The sequence below is a fragment of the Melanostigma gelatinosum genome, assembly GCF_949748355.1.
Source record: "Melanostigma gelatinosum genome assembly, chromosome: 14".
NCBI classification, from domain to species: domain Eukaryota; kingdom Metazoa; phylum Chordata; class Actinopteri; order Perciformes; family Zoarcidae; genus Melanostigma; species Melanostigma gelatinosum.
The window spans coordinates 1,058,286-1,083,285 of NC_136647.1; the positions used below are offsets into that span (position 1 = coordinate 1,058,286).

The following is a 25,000-nucleotide window of genomic DNA, read 5'->3' on the forward strand; positions in this document are numbered from 1 at the left end:
GCGTTCCTTCAGCTGCCTTTAGTTTCTGCCGTTGAAGACCTTTCTCTCTGGCCAACAGCAACAACAGCAGATGAAATAAACATGTGGAAAGTTGAGGGAAGTATTAGTCACAAATTATTCATCACATTATTGGATGATTTATTCATGTTCCGGCCATGAGAGGTGAGAAACAGGGAATGCGTCCTTCAATATGTTCCTTTTTTCATTATTCATACAAAAGGCCAAAGTGGGCCGTGTGTAATGTTTCCTCATGTTCTTATGTTGGAACCAAATCACATCTCAAGTGACTCAGAAGGAGATTCTCGTGTCTGTGTTGAGTCTATAGCGTCGTCTTCTGCTCATTTTGCAGCTTGTTCTTTCTGCTTGTGCTCGTTCTGTCTCTCTCAGTTGTTTTCAGTCTCTTTGTGGTCATTTTATTTCTTTTTCTTCAATGTCTTTCTCTTTGCGGTAGTTTTGAGACGTTTTTTTTGGTCGTTTTGTGTCTTTGTGTTAATTTGGACTTTTTGGGTTTGTCTTTTTGTAGTTGTTTTGTCTCTTGCAGTCATTTTCTGTCTCTTTGTAGGTGTTTTACAACTCTTGGAGGCTCCTTTTGTCCCTCCGTAGCTATTTTGCGTTTCATTGAAGGTTGTTTTGTTTCTTCGTTGTTGTTTTCGGTCTTTTTCCGTCCGACACTAAAGTCTCGTCCCGTCTCCTCCAGATTCGACACGAAGGAGGATCTGTTTCGAGAGAACAAAATGAAACCACCGCTGACCCGGAAAGCGTTGTTCACTTGTTGTGGAAACGTCGGGGACAAGGTGATCCGTGTGTCGCTCTACAAATGTTCCTTCAACACGAGGACGACTGCGCTGGACGAAGCACGCGGCGACTCACGGCTGATTAAGCTTTGTGAGCGTGTGGAGCTGCACTCTCAGGACTCCTTCTTCCATTAAGGCTCCGAGGAGTTAAATCAGGCGTGCGCCCCCCCGCCACTCCGCTCACCTCGCATTAGAACAACACTGAACACATGAACACCTGAACACTGAACACATGAACACTGAACACTGAACACTGAACACATAAACACTGAACACATAAACACTGAACACATAAACACTGAACACATGAACACTGCACACATGAACACTGAACACTGAACACAAACACTGAACACATAAACACATAAACACTGAACACATAAACACTGAACACATGAACACTGAACACTGAACACAAACACTGAACACATAAACACTGAACACATAAACACTGAACACATAAACACTGAACACATAAACACTGAACACATGAACACTGAACACTGAACACAAACACTGAACACATAAACACTGAACACATAAACACTGAACACATGAACACTGAACACTGAACACAAACACTGAACACATGAACACTGAACACATGAACACATGAACACTGAACACATGAACACTGAACACTGAACACATAAACACTGAACACAAGAACACTGAACACTGAACACAAACACTGAACACATAAACACTGAACACATGAACACTGAACACAAACACTGAACACATAAACACTGAACACATGAACACATGAACACTGAACACTGAACACAAACACTGAACACATAAACACTGAACACATAAACACTGAACACATGAACACATGAACACTGAACACTGAACACATGAACACAAACACTGAACACATAAACACTGAACACATGAACACATGAACACTGAACACTGAACACAAACACTGAACACATAAACACTGAACACATAAACACTGAACACATGAACACTGAACACTGAACACAAACACTGAACACATAAACACTGAACACATGAACACATGAACACATGAACACTGAACACATGAACACTGAACACTGAAGACTGAACACTGAACACATGAACACTGAACACTGAACACATAAACACTGAACACATAAACACTGAACACATGAACACATGAACACTGAACACATGAACACATGAACACTGGACACATGAACACTGAGCACATGAACACATGAACACTGAACACATGCACACTGAACACATGAACACTGAACACTGAACACTGAACACATGAACACATGAACACTGAACACATAAACACTGAACACATAAACACTGAACACATGAACACATGAACACTGAACACATAAACACTGAACACATAAACACTGAACACATGAACACATGAACACTGACCACATGAACACTGACCGTGGGTGTGACAGAAAAATTATTCTTTGTTCTCATACAGAATGCTGAACTTAAAGCTTTAGAACGTCCACAAACCAACGTCCACTTCTTCTATACAGTCGATGGTTTCATCCCAAACGTAGAGCATGATCCTCCCCAAACAGAACGAAGACGAAGACAAGAAGAGTCCGTTAAGCATCTTCATGTTCATCGGTTTGTTGCGGCGTCTTTACGGAGGACTGAGGGATTACAAAGCGGTCTGATGGCCTTCAGACAGGAAGCTGTCAGCTGGTCTTCAGAACGCCACCGTGACGAAAGCGCTCTGAAGAGCATGGACGGACGTCCAAACTATAAGAACACCATCCGGGTCTTTCTAAAGGGACGAATGCTGAGGATGGAAATAGAGCAGATTTAGAGATGAAGCCCGCAGCTCTTCGTGTTCCGTCTTCACCTGGATCTGCTCTTCTTCGTTTGTAACGTTTACATTTCGTCTCCGTCAGCTTACAGCGTTGATAGATTTCCTTTTTCTTTATGTATTTTTGTGTCTGTCTGACAGTTTCCCTTTGTTACTGCAGCTTTAATCCTCCATTCTGAGATGTAATTCAATCTGTCAAGCAGCAGCAGCAGCTTTCTCTACAAAGTGCAGTCAAATCCTTCCAGCTTCTTCTTCTGCTGCAATCCAATCTGAAGTCCTAATGACCCCCCCCCCCCCATCATCAGCACCATTTCCATGTGCCATGCTGCGATGGATCTCACAAACACTCGCTGGCTCTCTGAACTCGTTCAGTTCCTGAAGCCTTTGAAGTTTCCGTCTTTAGTTCTTCTGTTTTCATTCAATTTCACGTTCTGACGAACAGCAGGAAGCTTTTTAGTTTCATCTTAAATCGTTGTACATGTTGTGAAAGTTCACTTAATAACCGTGTTTCTGAGTCACGTCTGTACAGTAAACGAGAAGTCTCAGCCAGCAGGCAATTAGCGTAGCTTAGCATAAAAACAGCAGGACACAAGCCGCTCTGACGTTCACTAATTATCATGTTACAGCTTTTTTATCAGAGCTTTTTTATCAGAAGCAGAAATATTTGAGGCTTTACTGCAAAGTCACTGAACCTGCAGAGAAGTCCCAATAAAACCATATGTATATATATATACATGTATACATATATACATATACATGTATACATATATACATATACATGTATACATATATACATATACATGTATATATATACATGTATATATATACATGTATATATATACATGTATATATATACATGTATATGTATACATGTATATATATACATATACATGTATATATATACATGTATATATATATATATATACATGTATATATATATATATACATGTATATATACATGTATATATATATATATATATGTATACATGTATATATATGTATATATATACATGTATATATATGTATATATATACATATATATACATATATATACATGTATATATATACATATATATACATGTATATATATGTATATATATACATATATATACATGTATATATATATATATACATGTATATATATATATACATGTATATATATATATATATACATGTATACATATATACATATACATGTATATATATATATATATATACATGTATATATATGTATATATATGTATATATATACATATATATACATATATATACATATATGTATATATATGTATATATATGTATATATATGTATATATATGTATACATGTATATATATATATGTATATATATATACATGTATACATATATACATATACATGTATATATATATATATACATGTATATATATATATATATATATGTATATATATATATATACATATATATATATATATGTATACATGTATATATATACATGTATACATATATATATATATATACATGTATATATATATATATACATGTATATATATATATATATACATGTATATATATATATATATATATGTATATATATATATATATATACATGTATATATATATATATGTATACATGTATATATATACATGTATACATATATATATATATGTATACATGTATATATTTATATATATATATATGTATATATACATATATATATACATGTATACATATATATATATATATGTATACATGTATATATATACATGTATACATATATATATATATATACATGTATATATATATACATATATATACATGTATACATGTATACACAGACACACGTACACACACACACACACACACACACACACGTACACACACAGACACACACACGTACACACACACGGAGCCCTGAAGGATTCTAAAAATCAACAAATGGCTTCAAAGAGTATGCGGTTGCCATGACAACAGTCATAAAAGAAGTGATTAGAGCTGATTGGCTCTTTAACGGTTTGACAAGAGAGACCGGATCACAGACTCGTAATCCTGTATTACTCACTTTACTGCAGTCAAAGTACTCACACACACTGTGAAGATAGTGAAAGTACAAGTACATGAATGTAGTTTGAGGTACTTGAGTGTTTCCAGTGATTCAATTTAAATATATATATTTATTGTAGAAGAAAGAAGCCTGAGAGACACGAGACGAACACGAGACGTTTGAGATGAAGGTTCCTACAAGACAAGGCAAGTTTATTTGTATAGCACATTTCAACAACAAGGTAATTCAAAGTGCTTCACATAAAACCATTAAAAGCATCAAAACATAAGGCAAAAGAAAAGGAGATTTAAAAACAATTAAAGAAACAGTGCAAGAAATAAAATACAGTAGTAAAATGCAGAAATGCAGGAAATTGATTAATATATGAATTGAATGTGGTTCAATTAAAGGCAGCAGCAAACAGAAAAGTCTTCAATCTTGATTTAAATGAGCTGAGGGTCTCAGCAGACCTGCAGCTCGCCTACCGAGGGTTCGCCTACCGAGGGTTTCTCTACCGAGGGTTTACCTACCGGGGGTTCGCCTACCGAGGGTTTACCTACCGAGGGTTTCTCTACCGAGGGTTTACCTACCGGGGGTTCGCCTACCGAGGGTTTACCTACCGAGGGTTTCTCTACCGAGGGTTCACCTACCGAGGGTTTCTCTATACCGAGGGTTTCTCTACCGAGGGTTTACCTACCGGGGGTTCGCCTACCGAGGGTTTCTCTACCGAGGGTTTCTCTATACCGAGGGTTTCTCTACCGAGGGTTTCTCTATACCGAGGGTTTCTCTACCGAGGGTTTACCTACCGAGGGTTTCTCTACCGAGGGTTTCTCTACCGAGGGTTTCTCTACCGAGGGTTTCTCTACCGAGGGTTCACCTACCGAGGGTTTCTCTACCGAGGGTTTCTCTACCGAGGGTTCGCCTACCGAGGGTTTTTCTACCGAGGGTTTCTCTACCGAGGGTTCGCCTACCGAGGGTTTCTCTACCGAGGGTTTCCCTACCGAGGGTTTCTCTACCGAGGGTTTCCCTACCGAGGGTTTCTCTACCGAGGGTTTGCCTACCGAGGGTTTGCCTACCGAGGGTTTCTCTACCGAGGGTTTACCTACCGGGGGTTCGCCTACCGAGGGTTTCTCTACCGAGGGTTTACCTACCGGGGGTTCGCCTACTGAGGGTTCACCTACCGAGGGTTTCTCTATACCGAGGGTTTCTCTACAGAGGGTTTACCTACCGGGGGTTCTCCTACCGAGGGTTTCTCTACCGAGGGTTTCTCTATACCGAGGGTTTCTCTACCGAGGGTTTCTCTATACCGAGGGTTTCTCTACCGAGGGTTTACCTACCGAGGGTTTCTCTACCGAGGGTTTACCTACCGAGGGTTTCTCTACCGAGGGTTTCTCTACCGAGGGTTTACCTACCGAGGGTTTCTCTACCGAGGGTTTACCTACCGAGGGTTCGCCTACCGAGGGTTTCTCTACCGAGGGTTTACCTACCGAGGGTTTCTCTACCGAGGGTTTACCTACCGAGGGTTTCTCTACCGAGGGTTCACCTACCGAGGGTTTTTCTACCGAGGGTTTCTCTACCGAGGGTTCGCCTACCGAGGGTTTCTCTACCGAGGGTTTACCTACCGGGGGTTCGCCTACCGATGGTTTCTCTAGCGAGGGTTTCTCTATACCGAGGGTTTCTCTACCGAGGGTTTCTCTACCGAGGGTTTCTCTATACCGAGGGTTTCTCTACCGAGGGTTTCTCTACCGAGGGTTTCTCTATACCGAGGGTTTCTCTACCGAGGGTTCGCCTACCGAGGGTTTCTCTACCGAGGGTTTCTCTACCGAGGGTTTCTCTACCGAGGGTTTACCTACCGAGGGTTTCTCTATACCGATGGTTTCTCTAGCGAGGGTTTCTCTACCGAGGGTTCGCCTACCGAGGGTTTCTCTACCGAGGGTTTCTCTACCGAGGGTTTCTCTACCGAGGGTTTACCTACCGAGGGTTTCTCTACCGAGGGTTCACCTACCGAGGGTTTTTCTACCGAGGGTTTCTCTACCGAGGGTTCGCCTACCGAGGGTTTCTCTACCGAGGGTTTACCTACCGGGGGTTCGCCTACCGATGGTTTCTCTAGCGAGGGTTTCTCTATACCGAGGGTTTCTCTACCGAGGGTTTCTCTACCGAGGGTTTCTCTATACCGAGGGTTTCTCTACCGAGGGTTTCTCTACCGAGGGTTTCTCTATACCGATGGTTTCTCTAGCGAGGGTTTCTCTACCGAGGGTTCGCCTACCGAGGGTTTCTCTACCGAGGGTTTCTCTACCGAGGGTTTCTCTACCGAGGGTTTCTCTACCGAGGGTTTCTCTACCGAGGGTTTCTCTACCGAGGGTTTACCTACCGAGGGTAGACTATAAAGAACAAAAATACTCCCATAACATTCAGAGATATTTTGTGACAATGTTTCGGTACATCGACCTTCATCAGGTTACCATGAGATTAAATATCTCTGAATGCAAGTAAAGAAGTTTTTTGGTTCTTTAAAATCTGTCATTTAAAAATCTTGCTAAACAGACTTCACAGACTTCACTGCGAACTGTTTTCTATCAAAGTGGTCGTAACAGTGAAACTGATTGTGAGATTGTAGACTTTCAGCTGGTGGATGGAAACGAGATGAATGAGAGCAGAAGTCGATCATCCGTCCGGTTTCAGTGGATCCACCTACGCTGCTGTCATCCGTTGGTGGAGAGCAGATAAATCCATCAGACGAGGAGGATCGGTTCCTCTCTCTGTTGTCTCAGTGGAAGGAGGAGATTATTCCTTGTGTGGGTAAACTGTGGAGGATTAGAAATCACACAGCACAACAAGTTCACACTGTGGCTGCTGAAGAAGAACTCATGTGGACTGTAGTGTGTTTATGTGAGGACGGGGAGAGGAGGCGGAGCTTATAGATGGATTCAATAATAGAAGAAATGAGACAACCAAAATATCAAATACACTGGAAATCACTTTGGTTCAGACTGAAATATAGTATGTGTATATATATATATATATATATATATATATATATATATATATATATATATATATATATATATATATATATATATATATATATATATATATATATATATATGTGTATATATATATATATATATATATATATATGTGTGTATGTGTGTCTATACAGATGACGACAGAATGTTTTCTGTTAGTATTGTGCATTTTTATATTTAATATGTTTTTATAGTTTTACTCTGCTGTGTTTATTGCTTACTGTATCATAATGCTGCTGCTGTAAAGAAGTACGTCCCCTTGTGGGATTAATAAAGTAACTATCTATCCCTGTGTGTCTGTCTGTCTATTCTTTATTTTATTAAGTGTTTTATAGTAATTATACACAAGACATTAGCCTCCCTTAATGTACTACAACATATATATATACATATGAAATGTATTCCATGCAGTCAGAGTTAGAGGATGTTGTCCTCATGTTGTCGCCATATTATCTGAACCAGAGAAGTGTTTCTGTTGCTGCTGTTTACATTCCTCATGATGCTAATTTAAATAAAATGCACTACAGTAGAACTTGATCCTTGAATCCTTAAATTACCGCCTCATGTAATAAAAGTGAAAATGTGTGACTGAAAATAAAAATGACAGCTAACTGTATGACTGTGAATTAAGTGCTGATGTGTGTTGTCACAGGAGGAATCCAAACAAACCAACATGTCTGTTCAGTTACTGCTGCTCCTCCATATCCACGCGCTCTGCAGGACTATAAGAGAGAGGGAGGGGGGGGAGTTGGGTACAGAAACAGTGAACAAACACTGTGACACTCAGAGTCGACGCGGCTGCAGAGCTCTGCGCTCCAACTATGGATGTTTGATCAGAGCCGCGGAGAGAGAAGAACCGACGCCGACCGCCGGCGGATGAGCGCGTCTGTTCGCCAGGCTGCGGTGGATCTGTGCCCGGCTGTGAATGGGATTACGCCGGTTTGTTCAGCGTCTCCCGTCGGTGCTGCTGGAGGAGGAAACATGCGGAAACATGCGGTCCCCTCGGTGCTGTTCCCGCTGCTGCTGCGGCTACTGCTGCTCGGGCTCTGCAGCGGCACAAGTTTCCCAAGTAACATCCACATAGGTGAGTGAGCGGCGGGGACCAGCGGAGGACCCGCGGCGGGATCTCCTTTTAGTGTTCCGTTGATATCTTAAATATTTATATATGCTCTTGTATTTCAATTCAATCACAAGCCTATGCATTCATGTAATGACGCACTGTGGAAGACTCTCCCAACTCAAATGATTACCCCGAATGTTTCCCCAAAATATATATCATTATGTATCTATAATTACATATATACATATATAAATGTTTCCTGTAATCATCCTCGTATTTCTACTACATTCCTGGTATGAGTATCTGTTTAAGTAACCCTCTCGTGTATTAATACTCACAGTATGTTAGTATTCATATACTCATGTTTTGACTAGTATTTAGTATTTTGTGTTTATTGCATCTTGATATCCCTACAACACGCAGTGTGAGATTTAAGTACATTATTACAGTGACGGAGGTGTGTCCAGGTGCTTAAAACTACAGTAATGTTGTTTTATTACAGAAGTATTACATAAACCAGCACCATGGACAGAGTCTATGTGATGTTCTATAAACCAGCACCATGGACAGAGTCTATGTGATGTTATATGAACCAGCACCATGGACATAGTCTATGTGATGTAATATAAACCAGCACCATGGACAGTCTATGTGATGTTATATAAATCAGCACCATGGACAGAGTCTATGTGATGTAATATAAACCAGCACCATGGACAGAGTCTATGTGATGTAATATGAACCAGCACCATGGACAGAGTCTATGTGATGTAATATGAACCAGCACCATGGACAGTCTATGTGATGTTATATAAACCAGCACCATGGACAGTCTATGTGATGTTATATAAACCAGCACCATGGACAGTCTATGTGATGTTATATAAACCAGCACCATGGACAGAGTCTATGTGATGTTATATAAACCAGCACCATGGACAGAGTCTATGTGATGTAATATAAACCAGCACCATGGACAGTCTATGTGATGTTATATAAACCAGCACCATGGACAGAGTATATGTGATGCAATATAAACCAGCACCATGGACAGTCTATGTGATGTAATATAAACCAGCACCATGGACAGAGGCTATGTGATGTTATATAAACCAGCACCATGGACAGAGTCTATGTGATGTTATATGAACCAGCACCATGGACAGTCTATGTGATGTAATATAAACCAGCACCATGGACAGAGTCTATGTGATGTTACATGAACCAGCACCATGGACAGAGTCTATGTGATGTTATATAAACCAGCACCATGGACAGAGTCTATGTGATGTTATATAAACCAGCACCATGGAGAGAGTCTATGTGATGTTATATAAACCAGCACCATGGACAGAGTCTATGTGATGTTATATAAACCAGCACCATGGACAGAGTCTATGTGATGTTATATAAACCAGCACCATGGACAGAGTCTATGTGATGTTACATGAACCAGCACCATGGACAGAGTCTATGTGATGTTATAGGAACCAGCACCATGGACAGTCTATGTGATGTTATATAAACCAGCACCATGGACAGAGTCTATGTGATGTTATATAAACCAGCACCATGGACAGAGTCTATGTGATGTTATATAAACCAGCACCATGGACAGAGTCTATGTGATGTTACATGAACCAGCACCATGGACAGAGTCTATGTGATGTTACATGAACCAGCACCATGGACAGAGTCTATGTGATGTTATAGGAACCAGCACCATAGACAGTCTATGTGATGTTATATAAACCAGCACCATGGACAGAGTATATGTGATGTTATAGGAACCAGCACCATGGACAGAGTCTATGTGATGTAATATAAACCAGCACCATGGACAGAGTCTATGTGATGTTATAGGAACCAGCACCATGGACAGTCTATGTGATGTTATATAAACCAGCACCATGGACAGAGTATATGTGATGTTACATGAACCAGCACCATGGACAGAGTCTATGTGATGTTATAGGAACCAGCACCATGGACAGAGTCTATGTGATGTTATATAAACCAGCACCATGGACAGAGTATATGTGATGTTACATGAACCAGCACCATGGACAGAGTCTATGTGATGTTATAGGAACCAGCACCATGGACAGAGTCTATGTGATGTTATAGGAACCAGCACCATGGACAGTCTATGTGATGTTATATAAACCAGCACCATGGACAGAGTATATGTGATGTTATAGGAACCAGCACCATGGACAGTCTATGTGATGTTATATAAACCAGCACCATGGACAGAGTCTATGTGATGTTATATAAACCAGCACCATGGGCAGAGTCTATGTGATGTTATATAAACCAGCACCATGGACAGAGTCTATGTGATGTTATATAAACCAGCACCATGGACAGAGTCTATGTGATGTTATATAAACCAGCACCATGGACAGTCTATGTGATGTTATATAAACCAGCACCATGGACAGAGTCTATGTGATGTTACATGAACCAGCACCATGGACAGAGTCTATGTGATGTTATAGGAACCAGCACCATGGACAGTCTATGTGATGTAATATAAACCAGCACCATGGACAGAGTCTATGTGATGTTATAGGAACCAGCACCATGGACAGAGTCTATGTGATGTTATATAAACCAGCACCATGGACAGAGTCTATGTGATGTTATATAAACCAGCACCATGGACAGAGTCTATGTGATGTTATATAAACCAGCACCATGGACAGAGTCTATGTGATGTTATATAAACCAGCACCATGGACAGTCTATGTGATGTAATATAAACCAGCACCATGGACAGAGTCTATGTGATGTTATAGGAACCAGCACCATGGACAGAGTCTATGTGATGTTATATAAACCAGCACCATGGACAGAGTCTATGTGATGTTATGTGAACCAGCACCATGGACAGAGTCTATGTGATGTTATATAAACCAGCACCATGGACAGAGTCTATGTGATGTTATATAAACCAGCACCATGGACAGAGTCTATGTGATGTTATATAAACCAGCACCATGGACAGAGTCTATGTGATGTTATATGAACGGGTAATTAAGATGTTTATGGTGTTTATGGTTATTGACCCAATGTGTTTATTGGTTCAGATTCATAATAGTTCAGATTCATATGGTTAGTGGGCTAAATTGTGCTTGTTGATTCTTCTTCTTTCCTTGAATCTCGTTTCATCACAGATTAATCTGCCAATATTCTCTTTATTAATTGATTGTTGAGTGAAATGTTAGAAAATAATGGCATTTACAATTCCTCAGAGCCCAAGTTCATGTCTCCATTGTGCTTGTCTTGTGCTACAATACTTAGTACAGTACCAAAGTACTGCACTAAGTACTAACTACAGTACTTAGTGAAGTAACAATTTGTGGCACTTTACTTGAATACTTTAAACTTCTACTAAACTACAATTAAGAGGTAAATATTGTGCTTTTTACGCCACTATATGTATTCCACAGATTCATATTGATAACATGAAATAATTCAACAAATGAAATATTTATTATGAAGACAAGAGAAGATATGATTGGTCCCTGGGGACGATTTACAAGTTACTGTTTCATTGGAGGGATGAACACATGAATGCATCAATAATCACAATACAATAATATAACATATATCATTCTGCATAGTGAGTACTTTTACCTTTGGTACTTTATTTTGATTATAATACTTTTGCACTTTTACTAGAATTGAATGCAGGACTTTAATATGTACACTGTGGTAGTACTACTTGTATTACTACTATATCTGTGTGCTTCTACCACTCAGTGAGTCACCAGACAAAGGATCGTTGGAATGGAATATTATTGATGAATCGATGTTCAATCAGCATTTGAAGAGCAGCTCTTTCAACTATTTTATGTTTTCATAAAGTATTTTCTAACTACAGCTGTCAGATAAATGTAGTCGAGTAAAAGTTATAAATGCAAAGTACAAGTAGCCTACTTTAAAACGATAGCTGGTATAGTTACACGCAGGACTGAGTGAATCCCAACTCTGCTCCCTCAGCTCTTTGATCTCGCATCGGTTCGGTCACGCTCACAGTGGATCAGCTGTGGGCGGCCGAGCGCGTGCGTGACTCTCCCAAAGTGAAGTCATGATGCGATTCACAGGACCACTGGCTCCGGCTCTCCGCTCAGGTTCGGTGCTGATGAGGCATCAAGCCGAACTAACCTGCGTTTTCACTGGAATGAACCCAAACAACCTGCACAGCTCAGCAGAAAACCACCTCTGAGTCCGGAGACCTTCTGTCACTGCCTCAAGACGCTCATGAATAAATCATATTCTGATAATACTCCTAAAATATCACATATTTTATGTGAGCAGTGTTCACGGGGTAAAACAGATTTTACTTTTGGGCGCCGTGTCAACAAGCACAGGATCATAAGGTGTACAAGTACAAGTGCAAGTACTGAGAGGTACTCTGCCACCAGTTATCTGACAGCTTTAGTGATTATGTATTAGGATACGTTTTTTACGGTGTTGTATCAGTACTTTTATTTTCATTCATTGTTGTTTTTCATTGTATTCATCTCAGTGTTTTAGACCTTCTTCTTCCCTTTAGTTGTACTAAAAAAATTGGAGCTCTTATTTTGAAGGTGCAATGCCGGAAAGAGTCACAGGTGGATTGTTAGCACGGTGACGTGTCTCTTATATTAGTGTGTGTTTATCACCTGGAGGATGAAGGTACAGCTTCGTCAGTGTTTCGTTTATTATTGTATTTAATATGAAGAGATGTTAAAGCGTCTCTTTACCGGTTTACTAAGATAGCAAGAATGCTACATTAGCTTGTAGCACCTGTGGTTTCTGCTAGCAGCTAACTTCCGGTCGCTAACTTTTAGCAATCTGGGTCTGAACAAGTTTTTAAGTATAAATAGTATTTTACTATCATTCTGAAGTAATATGGAAGTACATGTACTAACATTCAAACTTCAGGTACTTTATACTGTACTATATCGCAGAGGTGCATGTTGTACTTTATACTGTACTACATCTCAGAGGTACATGTACTTTATACCGTATTACATCTCAGAGGTACATATTGTACTTTATACTGTACTACATCTCAAAGTTACATGTTGTACTTCATACTGTACTACACCTCAGAGGTACATGTACTTTATACTGTACTACACCTCAGAGGTACATGTACTTTATACTGTACTACATCTCAGAGGTACATATTGTACTTTATACTGTACTACACCTCAAAGTTACATGTTGTACTTCATACTGTACTACACCTCAGAGGTACATGTACTTTATACTGTACTACACCTCAGAGGTACAGGTTGTACTTTATACTGTACTACATATAGTACTTTATACTGTACTACATCTCTATTCTTATTATTTTCATCATGTGAAACATCAGAAAACTGAAATGTTTTGTTTGACAGTAAAATAATAAGTTGAAAGATTTTGAATTGATAATTAAAGTAAAATAATAAAAGTCAGTAAATTCTCACAGTAGCGACGTAGAAACCAGAGAATGACAACTTCAACATTTAAAATATAAAGTTTATTGTTCTGTTTTCTGAACTGGATTAAAATGATGTGCTCAAAAAGCTCCTCTAACATCTGGATGCAGCCTCAGCTATAGACGTGTTCTTCAGACGGTCCATCACAGCGGACATTCACATCGTTTCTCTGAGACTCGAGAACATCTCGCTGAGAGCGCTCCAGAGCAGAGAGGCTTTTAACGGCAATCACCGCAAAGCAGCCGGCGTTATTTTTAGTGACGGTGGTGAACTCAGCCTCTGGTGACAAGAGAGGAGCGTTGAGTCAAAGGCGCTCAGTCGACAGTCACGCTGCGAGTGGTTGTCATCAGGACAGCAGGTGGTAAACAACATGGAGGCTGCATCCCAAACCGAAGTTCCAGAAGAAGTAAAGTTTACGCTGAGGTCTCTTCCTGTGGGACGGTATGTTTAATCCTCTCTGTGTCTCTGTGGACCAGGAGGCCTCTTCCCCACCGGATCCCATGAGTACGATGTGTTTCGCTTCGCTCTGGCCCAGCAGCAGGACGTCCCCAAACTGGTTCCACAGGTGGACATGGTGGACCCAGGAAGCAGCTTTTCCATGACCTACGCCTGTAAGTTCAGACACACTCTATCTGTTCAGGTACTCTGTTCTCTACCTGCTCAGGTACTCTGTTCTCTACCTGTTCAGGTACTCTGTTCTCTACCCGTTCAGGTACTCTGTTCTCTACCTGTTCAGGTACTCTGTTCTCTACCTGTTCAGGTACTCTGTTCTCTACCTGTTCAGGTACTCTGTTCTCTACCTGTTCAGGTACTCTGTTCTCTACCCGTTCAGGTACTCTGTTCTCTACCTGTTCAGGTACTCTGTACTCTACCTGTTCAGGTACTCTGTTCATTACATTATACAGTGACGGTACATCAGTGGTGAGTTTCTATGAGTTTGTTCTTCTAGTGATCTACAAGACTTGATCACTCAGGTTCAGGTGTGTTTGTGTACAGGTGAGATACAGAAACGTCTTCAGGTGTTAAAAGTGAGTTAGCGTTAGCGTGCTCCTCATTTGAGCGAGGCTCTTTTAGACTTGGCGGTGCGTTGGTGTAACTCTGTCCTCTCCGTCACGGGTCAGCTCATCCTCCAGCCCTCATGGGGCAGACTTGGGATTCAGGGAACACAGAACTAAAAGGAGGCTTTAAAGAAGAGGCTGCAGTAAGAGGACGTGGACCAGAGGGAGCTCACAGCTAAATGGGCCGCGGCCTCGGGGAGCGTGCAGCACACTACAGCAGGTTTACTGAACAATGTGCTGACCTGCTTCTATTCTCACCAGCCAGTTTTACTACACCTGAACGTCTCACGCCCCCCAGGTCAACTCCAGACAGGAGCAGCTGTGCACTCCTACATACACACACACACACACACACCTACACACACACACACACACACACACACACACACACACACACACACCTACACTCACACACACCTACACACACACACACACACCTACACACACACACCTACACACACACACACCTACATACACACACACACACACACACACCTACACACACACACACACACACACACACACACACACACACACCTACACACACACACACACACACACCTACACTCACATTTAAAAGAAACTCTGTTAAATGTTTAAATGAGTTTGATTTCTGCTCGTTTCTCTTTCATATTTCCTGTGAGTTGTTCATAAAGAGCAGTTGTTCATGAAACACTGTAACTCTGTAGAACTATTGATGTAAACATGATGTATGAGTTATATAGTTATAAAACATGTATTAACACTTTATTCTCTGCACTAAAGATCAACTGCAGCTTTCAAACTGGTTCAAAGTTTAAAACAAAATATTTTCAATTCAAACTCCTCGAGCTTTTTCCCTTCAGTCAACATGAATACATGAATACATATAAACACATATAGTTAATGTAATGAAGTATTATCATTATGTTGACGCTTCATTCATTGGATGGACTTCTGCACCTCAAACTGAACATGAAGTCACTGTTGCTGATGAAGGATCATAATACATTCAGCACGGTTTTACTATAAAACCTGTGCCCTCTCTTACGATGCCCCCCCCCCCCCCAGTGTGTTGTTGTGTGAAATGTAAAACAGCCGGAGCTTCTCCTCCGGTGAGACTCGACAGCCGGAGTTCTTCAACACGCTTTGAGCTGCAGCAACAAAGCGTGTGAGAGCTGCTGCTGCATCCACACACTGATCCTCTCTGTGAGAGCAGTGAGGACTTGTTTTGTGTTCTACAGGAGAAGCTAAGAGGGGTTCTATGTAGGAAGGACGTCATCATGGTACGTCACTCGTGTTATGAAGCCTCCAGTTAGTTGTTGTTTTTTATCAACCAGTGAACAGGAAGTGACCATATTTGGACTGAGGAGGCGAGACCAAAACCACGTTTATTTCTGCTGTAAAGTTGTTCATTTTAACATTGCGGTCTATGAGGATCGACCCGGAGACAACCTCTGGTTCTTTAAGTGAAGTCAGAGCTTCACGTGTTAAAGCTGCATTCTCTCTAGTGTCCACCAGGGGGCGACTCCTCTGGTTGTATAGAAGTCTATGAGAAAATGACTCTACTTCTCTCTTGATTTATTCCCTCAGTAAACATTGTAAACATGAGTTTATGTCTCAATCTCTAGTTTCAAGTCTTCTTCAATACAGCATGATGTTCATTTAGTACATTATGGTCCATTTAGAGTCACACAGACCATAAAGCAGGGGATGCTTTAGGGCGGGGCTACACGCTGATTGACAGGTCTCTAACAGACTATAAAGCAGGAGATGCTTTAGGGCGGGGCTACACGCTGATTGACAGGTCTCCACCAGAGACGTATACAGCGTCTCTACGTCACTCGTCCTCAGTCCAGATATGGTCACTTCCTGTTCACTGGTTGCTAAAAAACCAAGATGGCGACGGACAGAATGCTGAACTTAAAGCTTTAGAACGTCCACAAACCAACGTTTGACGTGATGACGACCACGTCCGCTTCTTCTTCTCAGTCTTTGGGATCACAGCTTGGGATTTACATTCTGATGGTTAACGTCAAAACTTTATTTACACACTGATGGTTAACGTTAAAACTTTATTGACACACTGATGCTTAACGTTAAAACTTTATTTACACACTGATGGTTCACGTTAAAACTTTATTTACACACTGATGGTTAACGTTAAAACTTTATTTACATTGTGATGGTTAATGGTAAAACTTTATTTACACTCTGATGGTTAACGTTAAAACTTTATTTACATTGTGATGGTTAATGGTAAAACTTTATTTACACACTGATGGTTAACGTTAAAACTTTATTTACACACTGATGGTTAACGTTTAAACTTTATTTACATTGTGATGGTTAATGGTAAAACTTTATTTACACACTGATGGTTCACGTTAAAACTTTATTTACACACTGATGGTTAACGTTTAAACTTTATTTGCATTGTGATGGTTAATGGTAAAACTTTATTTACACTCTGATGGTTGACGTTAAAACTTTATTTACACACTGATGGTTAACGTTAAAACTTTATTGACACACTGATGGTTAACGTTAAAACTTTATTGACACACTGATGGTTAACGTTAAAACTTTATTTACACACTGATGGTTAACGTTAAAACTTTATTTACATTGTGATGGTTAATGGTAAAACTTTATTTACATTGTGATGGTTAATGGTAAAACTTTATTTACACTCTGATGGTTAACGTTAAAACTTTATTTACACACTGATGGTTAACGTTAAAACTTTATTTACACACTGATGGTTAACGTTAAAACTTTATTTACACACTCATGGTTAACGTTAAAACTTTATTGACACACTGATGGTTAACGTTAAAATTTTATTTACATTGTGATGGTTAATGGTAAAACTTTATTTACATTGTGATGGTTAATGGTAAAACTTTATTTACACTCTGATGGTTAACGTTAAAACTTTATTTACACTCTGATGGTTAACGTTAAAACTTTATTTACACACTGATGGTTAACGTTAAAACTTTATTGACACACTGATGGTTAACGTTAAAACTTTATTTACACTCTGATGGTTAACGTTACAACTTTATTTACACACTGATGGTTAACGTTAAAACTTTATTTACATTGTGATGGTTAATGGTAAAACTTTATTTACACTCTGATGGTTAACGTTACAACTTTATTTACATTGTGATGGTTAATGGTAAAACTTTATTTACACTCTGATGGTTAACGTTAAACTGTGAGGAGGGTCAGTATGTATCACATGAAGTCCAAAATGTTGAAAATGGCTAAAACTAAAACACATTTAAGAGTTTGGATCAATAGTGAAAATCACACTTCAGTCCGTTTCTTTTCTGTCCTGTGAAGACGTTTACTGTCTCCGTTTATTCATTATTGATGAACTACAAGAGTTAGATCTGCAGCTGATGATTATCATCATTATTGATTATTCTGCCGATTATTTGTCCCTCAATCGTTTCATTGTTATTGTCTTTAAAACGTGGGTAAATAGTAAAACTGTCCATCATGTCTATTTGCTGAAGCTCAAGTCTTTAAATGTCTTCTTCACCTTCAGAAATCTTCAGTTTACAATCATAACACACAATGAAACACAATAAAACATGACTGAAACGAATCATCGATTATTAAAACGCATCACATGAAGACATGAAACAAACCACGTTCTCATCATCACCTCTTCTTCTTCTGTGGTGCTTTAAAGCCACCGACCAGCTGTTTATATGCACATATATATCATATATATGTATATATAAATATGTATGTAATACTAATATGCAGACATCAGGATTGGATGGAAACAGAACTTCAGCCATATTCTTGGATGGATTTGTTTATATATAAATGTTTGGGAGTGAGTTGAGCTTTGATTGACAGCTGTCATCTTCATTACATAGAATGACACACACACACACACACACACACACATAATGCAGAGCCAGCCGCCTGTCTCATCATCACCATCATGAGGCAGACAGGCAGACACACACAGACACACACACACACAGACACACACAGACACACACAGACACACACAGACAGACAGACAGTGACTGACCTGTCTTCCTCTCGTTCTTTATTTCCTCATATTATCTCTTCACTTACGTCTTCACATTTGTTCACAAAATAATTCTCATTTGCATATATTTCATGCTTTATTATTATTTCCTCCCGTGTTGTTGCTGTGCCTCAGTGTTTGCATCCACACTCTTATTATATTTATGCTTATTAAGCAGCGGAGCTGTTGTTTCTTACCCGACGTTCTGCGTTTGTATTTTCCTTTAATGTCCAGGAGAGATATTCACAGTTCAGACGTCACTCATTGAGAGATGAAGCGAGTCTGTCGTCAGCAGATAAACAGCAGCATCAACCGCTCTGTTTCTCCTCACAGTGCTCCTCAATAAGCAACTTCCTCCTGAGGAGGAGGAGGATGAAGAAGAGGAGGAGGAGGAGGAAGAGGAGGTAGTTATTCCTGTGACACAGCCGACTTTTAACCATTAAGAGGATATTTGTTGAGCATTAATCTCGAAGTGTGTACGGTGGCTCTGAGAGCTCAAACCAGTGACAACATGTAGCTTTGAATATGTAAACCAATAGAAAGGAGCTGTGAGGATCATCACAGTGCAAACTAAAGAGATCACACGGCTTCAATCTGACCACTTATTGACGTTGTAGCCAGCTAACAGCTAACAGAGTCTGAATTGGCAGGCTAAGCTAAGCTAAAAGCTAACGCTAGGTTAATATCAGCCATGTGCTTTACTTTAGTGTCTGCTGCACACAGTCTGTTTGTGTCCGACGGACCTGTTAGCGGCGTAGCTGCAAACGTTGTGATGGAGACTGTTCACAGGAGATGTGACGCTGCTGAGACTCCAGCAGATATTCCTTCACACATAACATGTTCATGTTGCTTCTGTTTCTGTTTGCATTAAATCAATACAACATGATAATCAGTGAGCGTTTGAGCAGCTGAGGAGGATGATGTCGTTATCGATGCACTGAGCCAGGCTGGCTGTTTCCACTCTTTATGCTAAGCTAACTAAGCTAACTGCCTCCTGAGGGAGGGAGGGAACAATAAACACCTCCTGTTGAGCTCTGGTGATACGACACGCTGCAACAGTCATGTTAGTGAGCGATCATCGCCGTGTAACAGAGCACGTAACGGGTCTTTGAACGCACCACTAACCCGAGTGTGACCTCGTGTTAACACAGACTTCGGTCTCTGCCGACGGCTCCCTGAACCTCACACCCGGCTGCACATTCTAAATCCAAGATGGGAGCGTTTGATGAGGAAGTATTGCTTCTTCTCTTCCTCCCTCGGGCTGAAGTAATGTGGTTTGAGCTGAACGCAAGAGAGAAACCCACCGTCAGCAGGAAAAGAGCCCCGAGAGGTCATTTGTGGGTCCGTTAACTCTGAAGGACTGCAGCACGAAACAGGTCCACGTCCTCACTGCTGCAGAGTCACTCCTAACAACACTGAGATCTCTGAGATTTAACTTTAATCCTCTGAACATCAAGCGAGGAAGAGGAGGAGGAAGAGGGTAAATGAGATGGTGTTCCTCTGGTGTTTGGCTGCCAGGACTTCTCTTACCAGGAGACGACAGGAGGACACCGTCGTGTTATTAATTGTTTATTGGTGTATAAACCTCAAACTGGAGGAGGAGGAGGTGACATGTTGCCCTCTAGGACTCAGTCGTATCTTCACGCTCAGTTGAACATCTCACAGGATGAAGAGCAGCTGTTTGTATCTCCAACAGCACAATCTGGTGAAGAATCAGAGATTATCTTTAATGAAATGATGTTCAAGAAGCTAAACAGAAGGTCAGACGCTCTGCTTCTCTTTCATCCTCAGTCCGCTGACGGACGAACACAGGAGACATGTTGCTATTACAAGAACACTCGTTCAAATGTTCATTTCTTTATCCTCTCTGTCCCCACATCTCCTCCTTCCTCTCTCTCCTCTGTCTCCATCTCCTTTCCTCTCCTCTCTGTTTCCTGTCCTCCTTCCTCTCTCTCCTCTCTGTCTCCTTTCCTCTCCTCTCTGTTTCCTCTCCTCCTTCCTCTCTCTCCTCTATCTCCATCTCCTTTCCTCTCCTCTCTGTTTCCTCTCCTCCTTCCTCTCTCTCCTCTCCTCTCTCCTCTCTGTGGATTTGTCTCTTTAAACATTTCTCTCGTTGCAGCTTGTTTCATATTTCTATAAACGTTTGTGCGTTCATGAACCAACGTGAAGAACAATCATTTTCTTTCGTCTTGATATTTGACTTCTTTAACCCAAAGTGTTGACGACCGTGTTACGTTTTCATCGACGTCGCTCCAACAAGCTGGAGAGCAACCGTTAAACAACCGTGAACATCAGAGTAACTCAAAGTGTCTCTACATCAGGTGATCCACTTCATTTCAAGTCTTTTTAATCAAACCTTTACGTACAATAAACGCTGCTGCTGCCGTTTGTTACTCGACTGTTGTTAAAGGTCAGACCTGTGGTGAGGATTACCGACTGAGCCGTATCATGTCTGATTGTTTTTAGCTCTTCTCCGCATGGAAAATACCAAACTCGCTTCAGAAAGCTGCTAAACTATCAGCAGACTTTCTTCTTCTTCTGCTGAAGAACTGCAGCGGTTCTTCCGGAGGCTCCTCTGTGAGTTAAATCCAAACGTACGGCCGAGGCGAGACTCAGACTGAGCACCCCACATGGGATTTGAACCTGCAACCGTTCTCTGTGCGTCAGCGGGAGGTTTTGTGCAGATGCCTCGGAGGCGGCGGTTAACTGACTTCAGACTCGTGAGTGTGTGTCTGAATCAGCATGTCTCAGGTTGTGTGTGCGGTGCATCGCCCTGAGGAAGGCAGCAGCCACTTCATCTATTATTCAGCATCGCGACTAAACACATTAATTAGAGCCTGAGGTCGAGACTGCCAGACGGACACCTCGTATCGCCTCTGTTCATTTGTTTAAGACGTTGTAATGTTGGCATTTGATTTGTCTCGGTGAGCCATGCAGCTCAGAGCACACATCTATGAATGCAGTCCATCAGAACTGGTGTTAGTGGAGTAGCATGTAAGTGATGAACATATAACCTGTTTCAATTCAATTCAATGTTTAACTGTCAAAGAATTCAAGTGTTTAAACTGCTCTCTGGAACTTGGAGATAGTGGTGTCAGCAGAAGACCTGCCTGGACTTGGCAGAATGAAACATCTGTAAACGATCTTGACGTTAGGAAGTGAAACTTTGGTGGGACCATAAAATATTACACTGGAGGAGGAGCTTAAAAATAAAGGTGGAGCTTTGGCCCCAGACGGAGGAACTATATAAGGTATATACATACATATATACATACATATGTATATATGTATGTATATATTAGTGCTGGGCAAGTTAACGCGTTCATTTCGCGGTGACGTATTCATTAATTAACACAGACAATTATTTTATCGCGCGTAAACGCATTTTTTTAATTTGTTATAATTATACGTTTTTTAAATTTTTTTTATTGAAAGACAATACATATACATAACAACAAGAGGATGACAAGAACAGTGAGATAAAGCCAGCAAACATCCTATAGTCAGCCTGTCTCATGTTTATGGTTTTGCATTAGAGATGTGATGTCCCTTCAGGGTTGCCGTAGAGAAAAGGCTTCCGCTGCTCTGCCTGGAGACGACTGGACATCGCTGGTCACCACGTGAGCATCCTTCAGTGTAGACTAACCACGTGAGCATCCTTCAGTGTAAACTAACCACGTGAGCATCCTTCAGTGTAGAGACTAACCACGTGAGCATCCTTCAGTGTGGACTAACCACGTGAGCATCCTTCAGTGTGGACTAACCACGTGAGCATCCTTCAGTGTAGACTAACCACGTGAGCATCCTTCAGTGTAGACTAACCACGTGAGCATCCTTCAGTGTAGACTAACCACGTGAGCATCCTTCAGTGTAGACTAACCACGTGAGCATCCTTCAGTGTAGAGACTAACCACGTGAGCATCCTTCAGTGTGGACTAACCACGTGAGCATCCTTCAGTGTAGACTAACCACGTGAGCATCCTTCAGTGTAAACTAACCACGTGAGCATCCTTCAGTGTAGAGACTAACCACGTGAGCATCCTTCAGTGTGGACTAACCACGTGAGCATCCTTCAGTGTAGAGACTAACCACGTGAGCCTCCTTCAGTGTGGACTAACCACGTGAGCATCCTTCAGTGTAGACTAACCACGTGAGCATCCTTCAGTGTGGACTAACCACGTGAGCATCCTTCAGTGTAGAGACTAACCACGTGAGCCTCCTTCAGTGTAGACTAACCACGTGAGCATCCTTCAGTGTAGAGACTAACCACGTGAGCATCCTTCAGTGTGGACTAACCACGTGAGCATCCTTCAGTGTGGACTAACCACGTGAGCATCCTTCAGCTCCACAGCAGCAGGAATCACGTCCGTCTGCCGTGAAGATTACCACTGCACTGGTGATGGTCTGTTCACTTGTTGCAGAGTGGAGATTCTGCTGCTCTGTGTGCAGATTAAAACTCAGATTAAAAACATAAACATGTGAAGGAAAGTGTGTGCGTGTGTGTGTTGGTTTAAAGATGAGATGAAGAAGAGTCGATATGGAAGCTGTCATGTTCTGGACCAATAAATGACGAACAGATTCATATTCATACCATACAGCCAAACTCTATACCAAGATGGAGACGGTCAGAAAACGGTCAAAACAACAAGATGTTCTTCCAGTTCCGAAGACTAATTGTCACATTGATACATTTGAGCTGTGAGGGTGCTCTCCTCTGAGCTCGTCAGGAGTTTGTGGTCATGTCTTTGTAGAAATGTGAATATTACTCTGAGTTTCTGTCCTCCCTCCTGATGATGAGGGAAACGATGAGCTGTTTTAATGACCCTCTCTTCTTCCTCCTCCCAGTCTGCTCTCAGTTCTCGAAGGGCGTGTACGCCATCATGGGTCTGTACGACCGGCGGACGGTCAACATGCTGATGTCTTTCTGCGGCTCTCTGCACGTCTGCTTCGTCACGCCGTCCTTCCCGGTTCAGACCAACAACCAGTTCGTCCTGCAGCTGCGGCCCCAGCTGCAGGAGCCCGTCATGGCCCTGCTGGAGCACTTCTACTGGACCAGGTTCGTCTACATGTACAGCGCCGACTCAGGTGAGGACGCGGCGTTTGTCGCACAGCGTGTGTCACAGTTGTGGTTAAAGTTATTTTGAATAACTGTCACTGAAGGAGGTAACACAATGGTGACTGAGCCTCTGATGGAAGGGTTGAAATATCACAGAAAGACATTTTGTTCAGAGTTCATCCGTCTGGATTCTTTGGCTGCGTCCCATTTAAAATAAAATATAAAACATAAAAATGCAAAACAACATTTATTTTGCCAGTTCATAATACTTTAAATATATAAATATTGCAGTACGTTCATCAGTGGGTCATACACTCACTATTGTTACAGACATTTATTAAGAGCAGTCTTAGTTCCTCTCCATACGTTCTCCAGTCAGAGGATAAAGCTACGAGCAGCCGTCTTAGTGTTGGTTCTGGCGCCCCCTGTGGACTACAGTGGTAGTGTCTCCCTTTAGAAAACCTCTCGTTCTACTGCAGCAGGTCTGACAGGCTGAACCTCTCAGTCCTGGTTCTCCTGTGTCCCCCTTCACCTCCAGAGGGTCCAGCAATACGTCCTGGATCTCCAGCAGAGAGAAAGAGCTCTGCTCCTGGAGGAGGAGGAGGCGCATTAAGAATAACTCTTAGCAACATTCCTCCTCCTCCTCCTCCTCCTCCTCC

General features: G+C 41.2%; 1 protein-coding gene across 1 annotated transcript in view; it reads left to right on the forward strand.

Moving 5' to 3' along the window:
• Positions 1 to 2,326: 2,326 nt before the first annotated feature.
• LOC306787956 (glutamate receptor 1-like) overlaps positions 2,327 to 25,000 on the forward strand; it is a gene marked incomplete at both ends in the record, with an annotated part of 51,035 nt that continues 28,361 nt past the window's right edge. Inside the window, 6 exons of the mRNA XM_079283283.1 lie at positions 2,327 to 2,437; positions 5,088 to 6,246; positions 6,387 to 6,995; positions 8,433 to 8,729; positions 14,662 to 14,796; positions 24,131 to 24,370. Of these exons, the coding sequence (XP_079139409.1) occupies positions 2,327 to 2,437; positions 5,088 to 6,246; positions 6,387 to 6,995; positions 8,433 to 8,729; positions 14,662 to 14,796; positions 24,131 to 24,370 (2,551 nt within the window). The remainder of the gene's footprint in view (positions 2,438 to 5,087; positions 6,247 to 6,386; positions 6,996 to 8,432; positions 8,730 to 14,661; positions 14,797 to 24,130; positions 24,371 to 25,000) is intronic.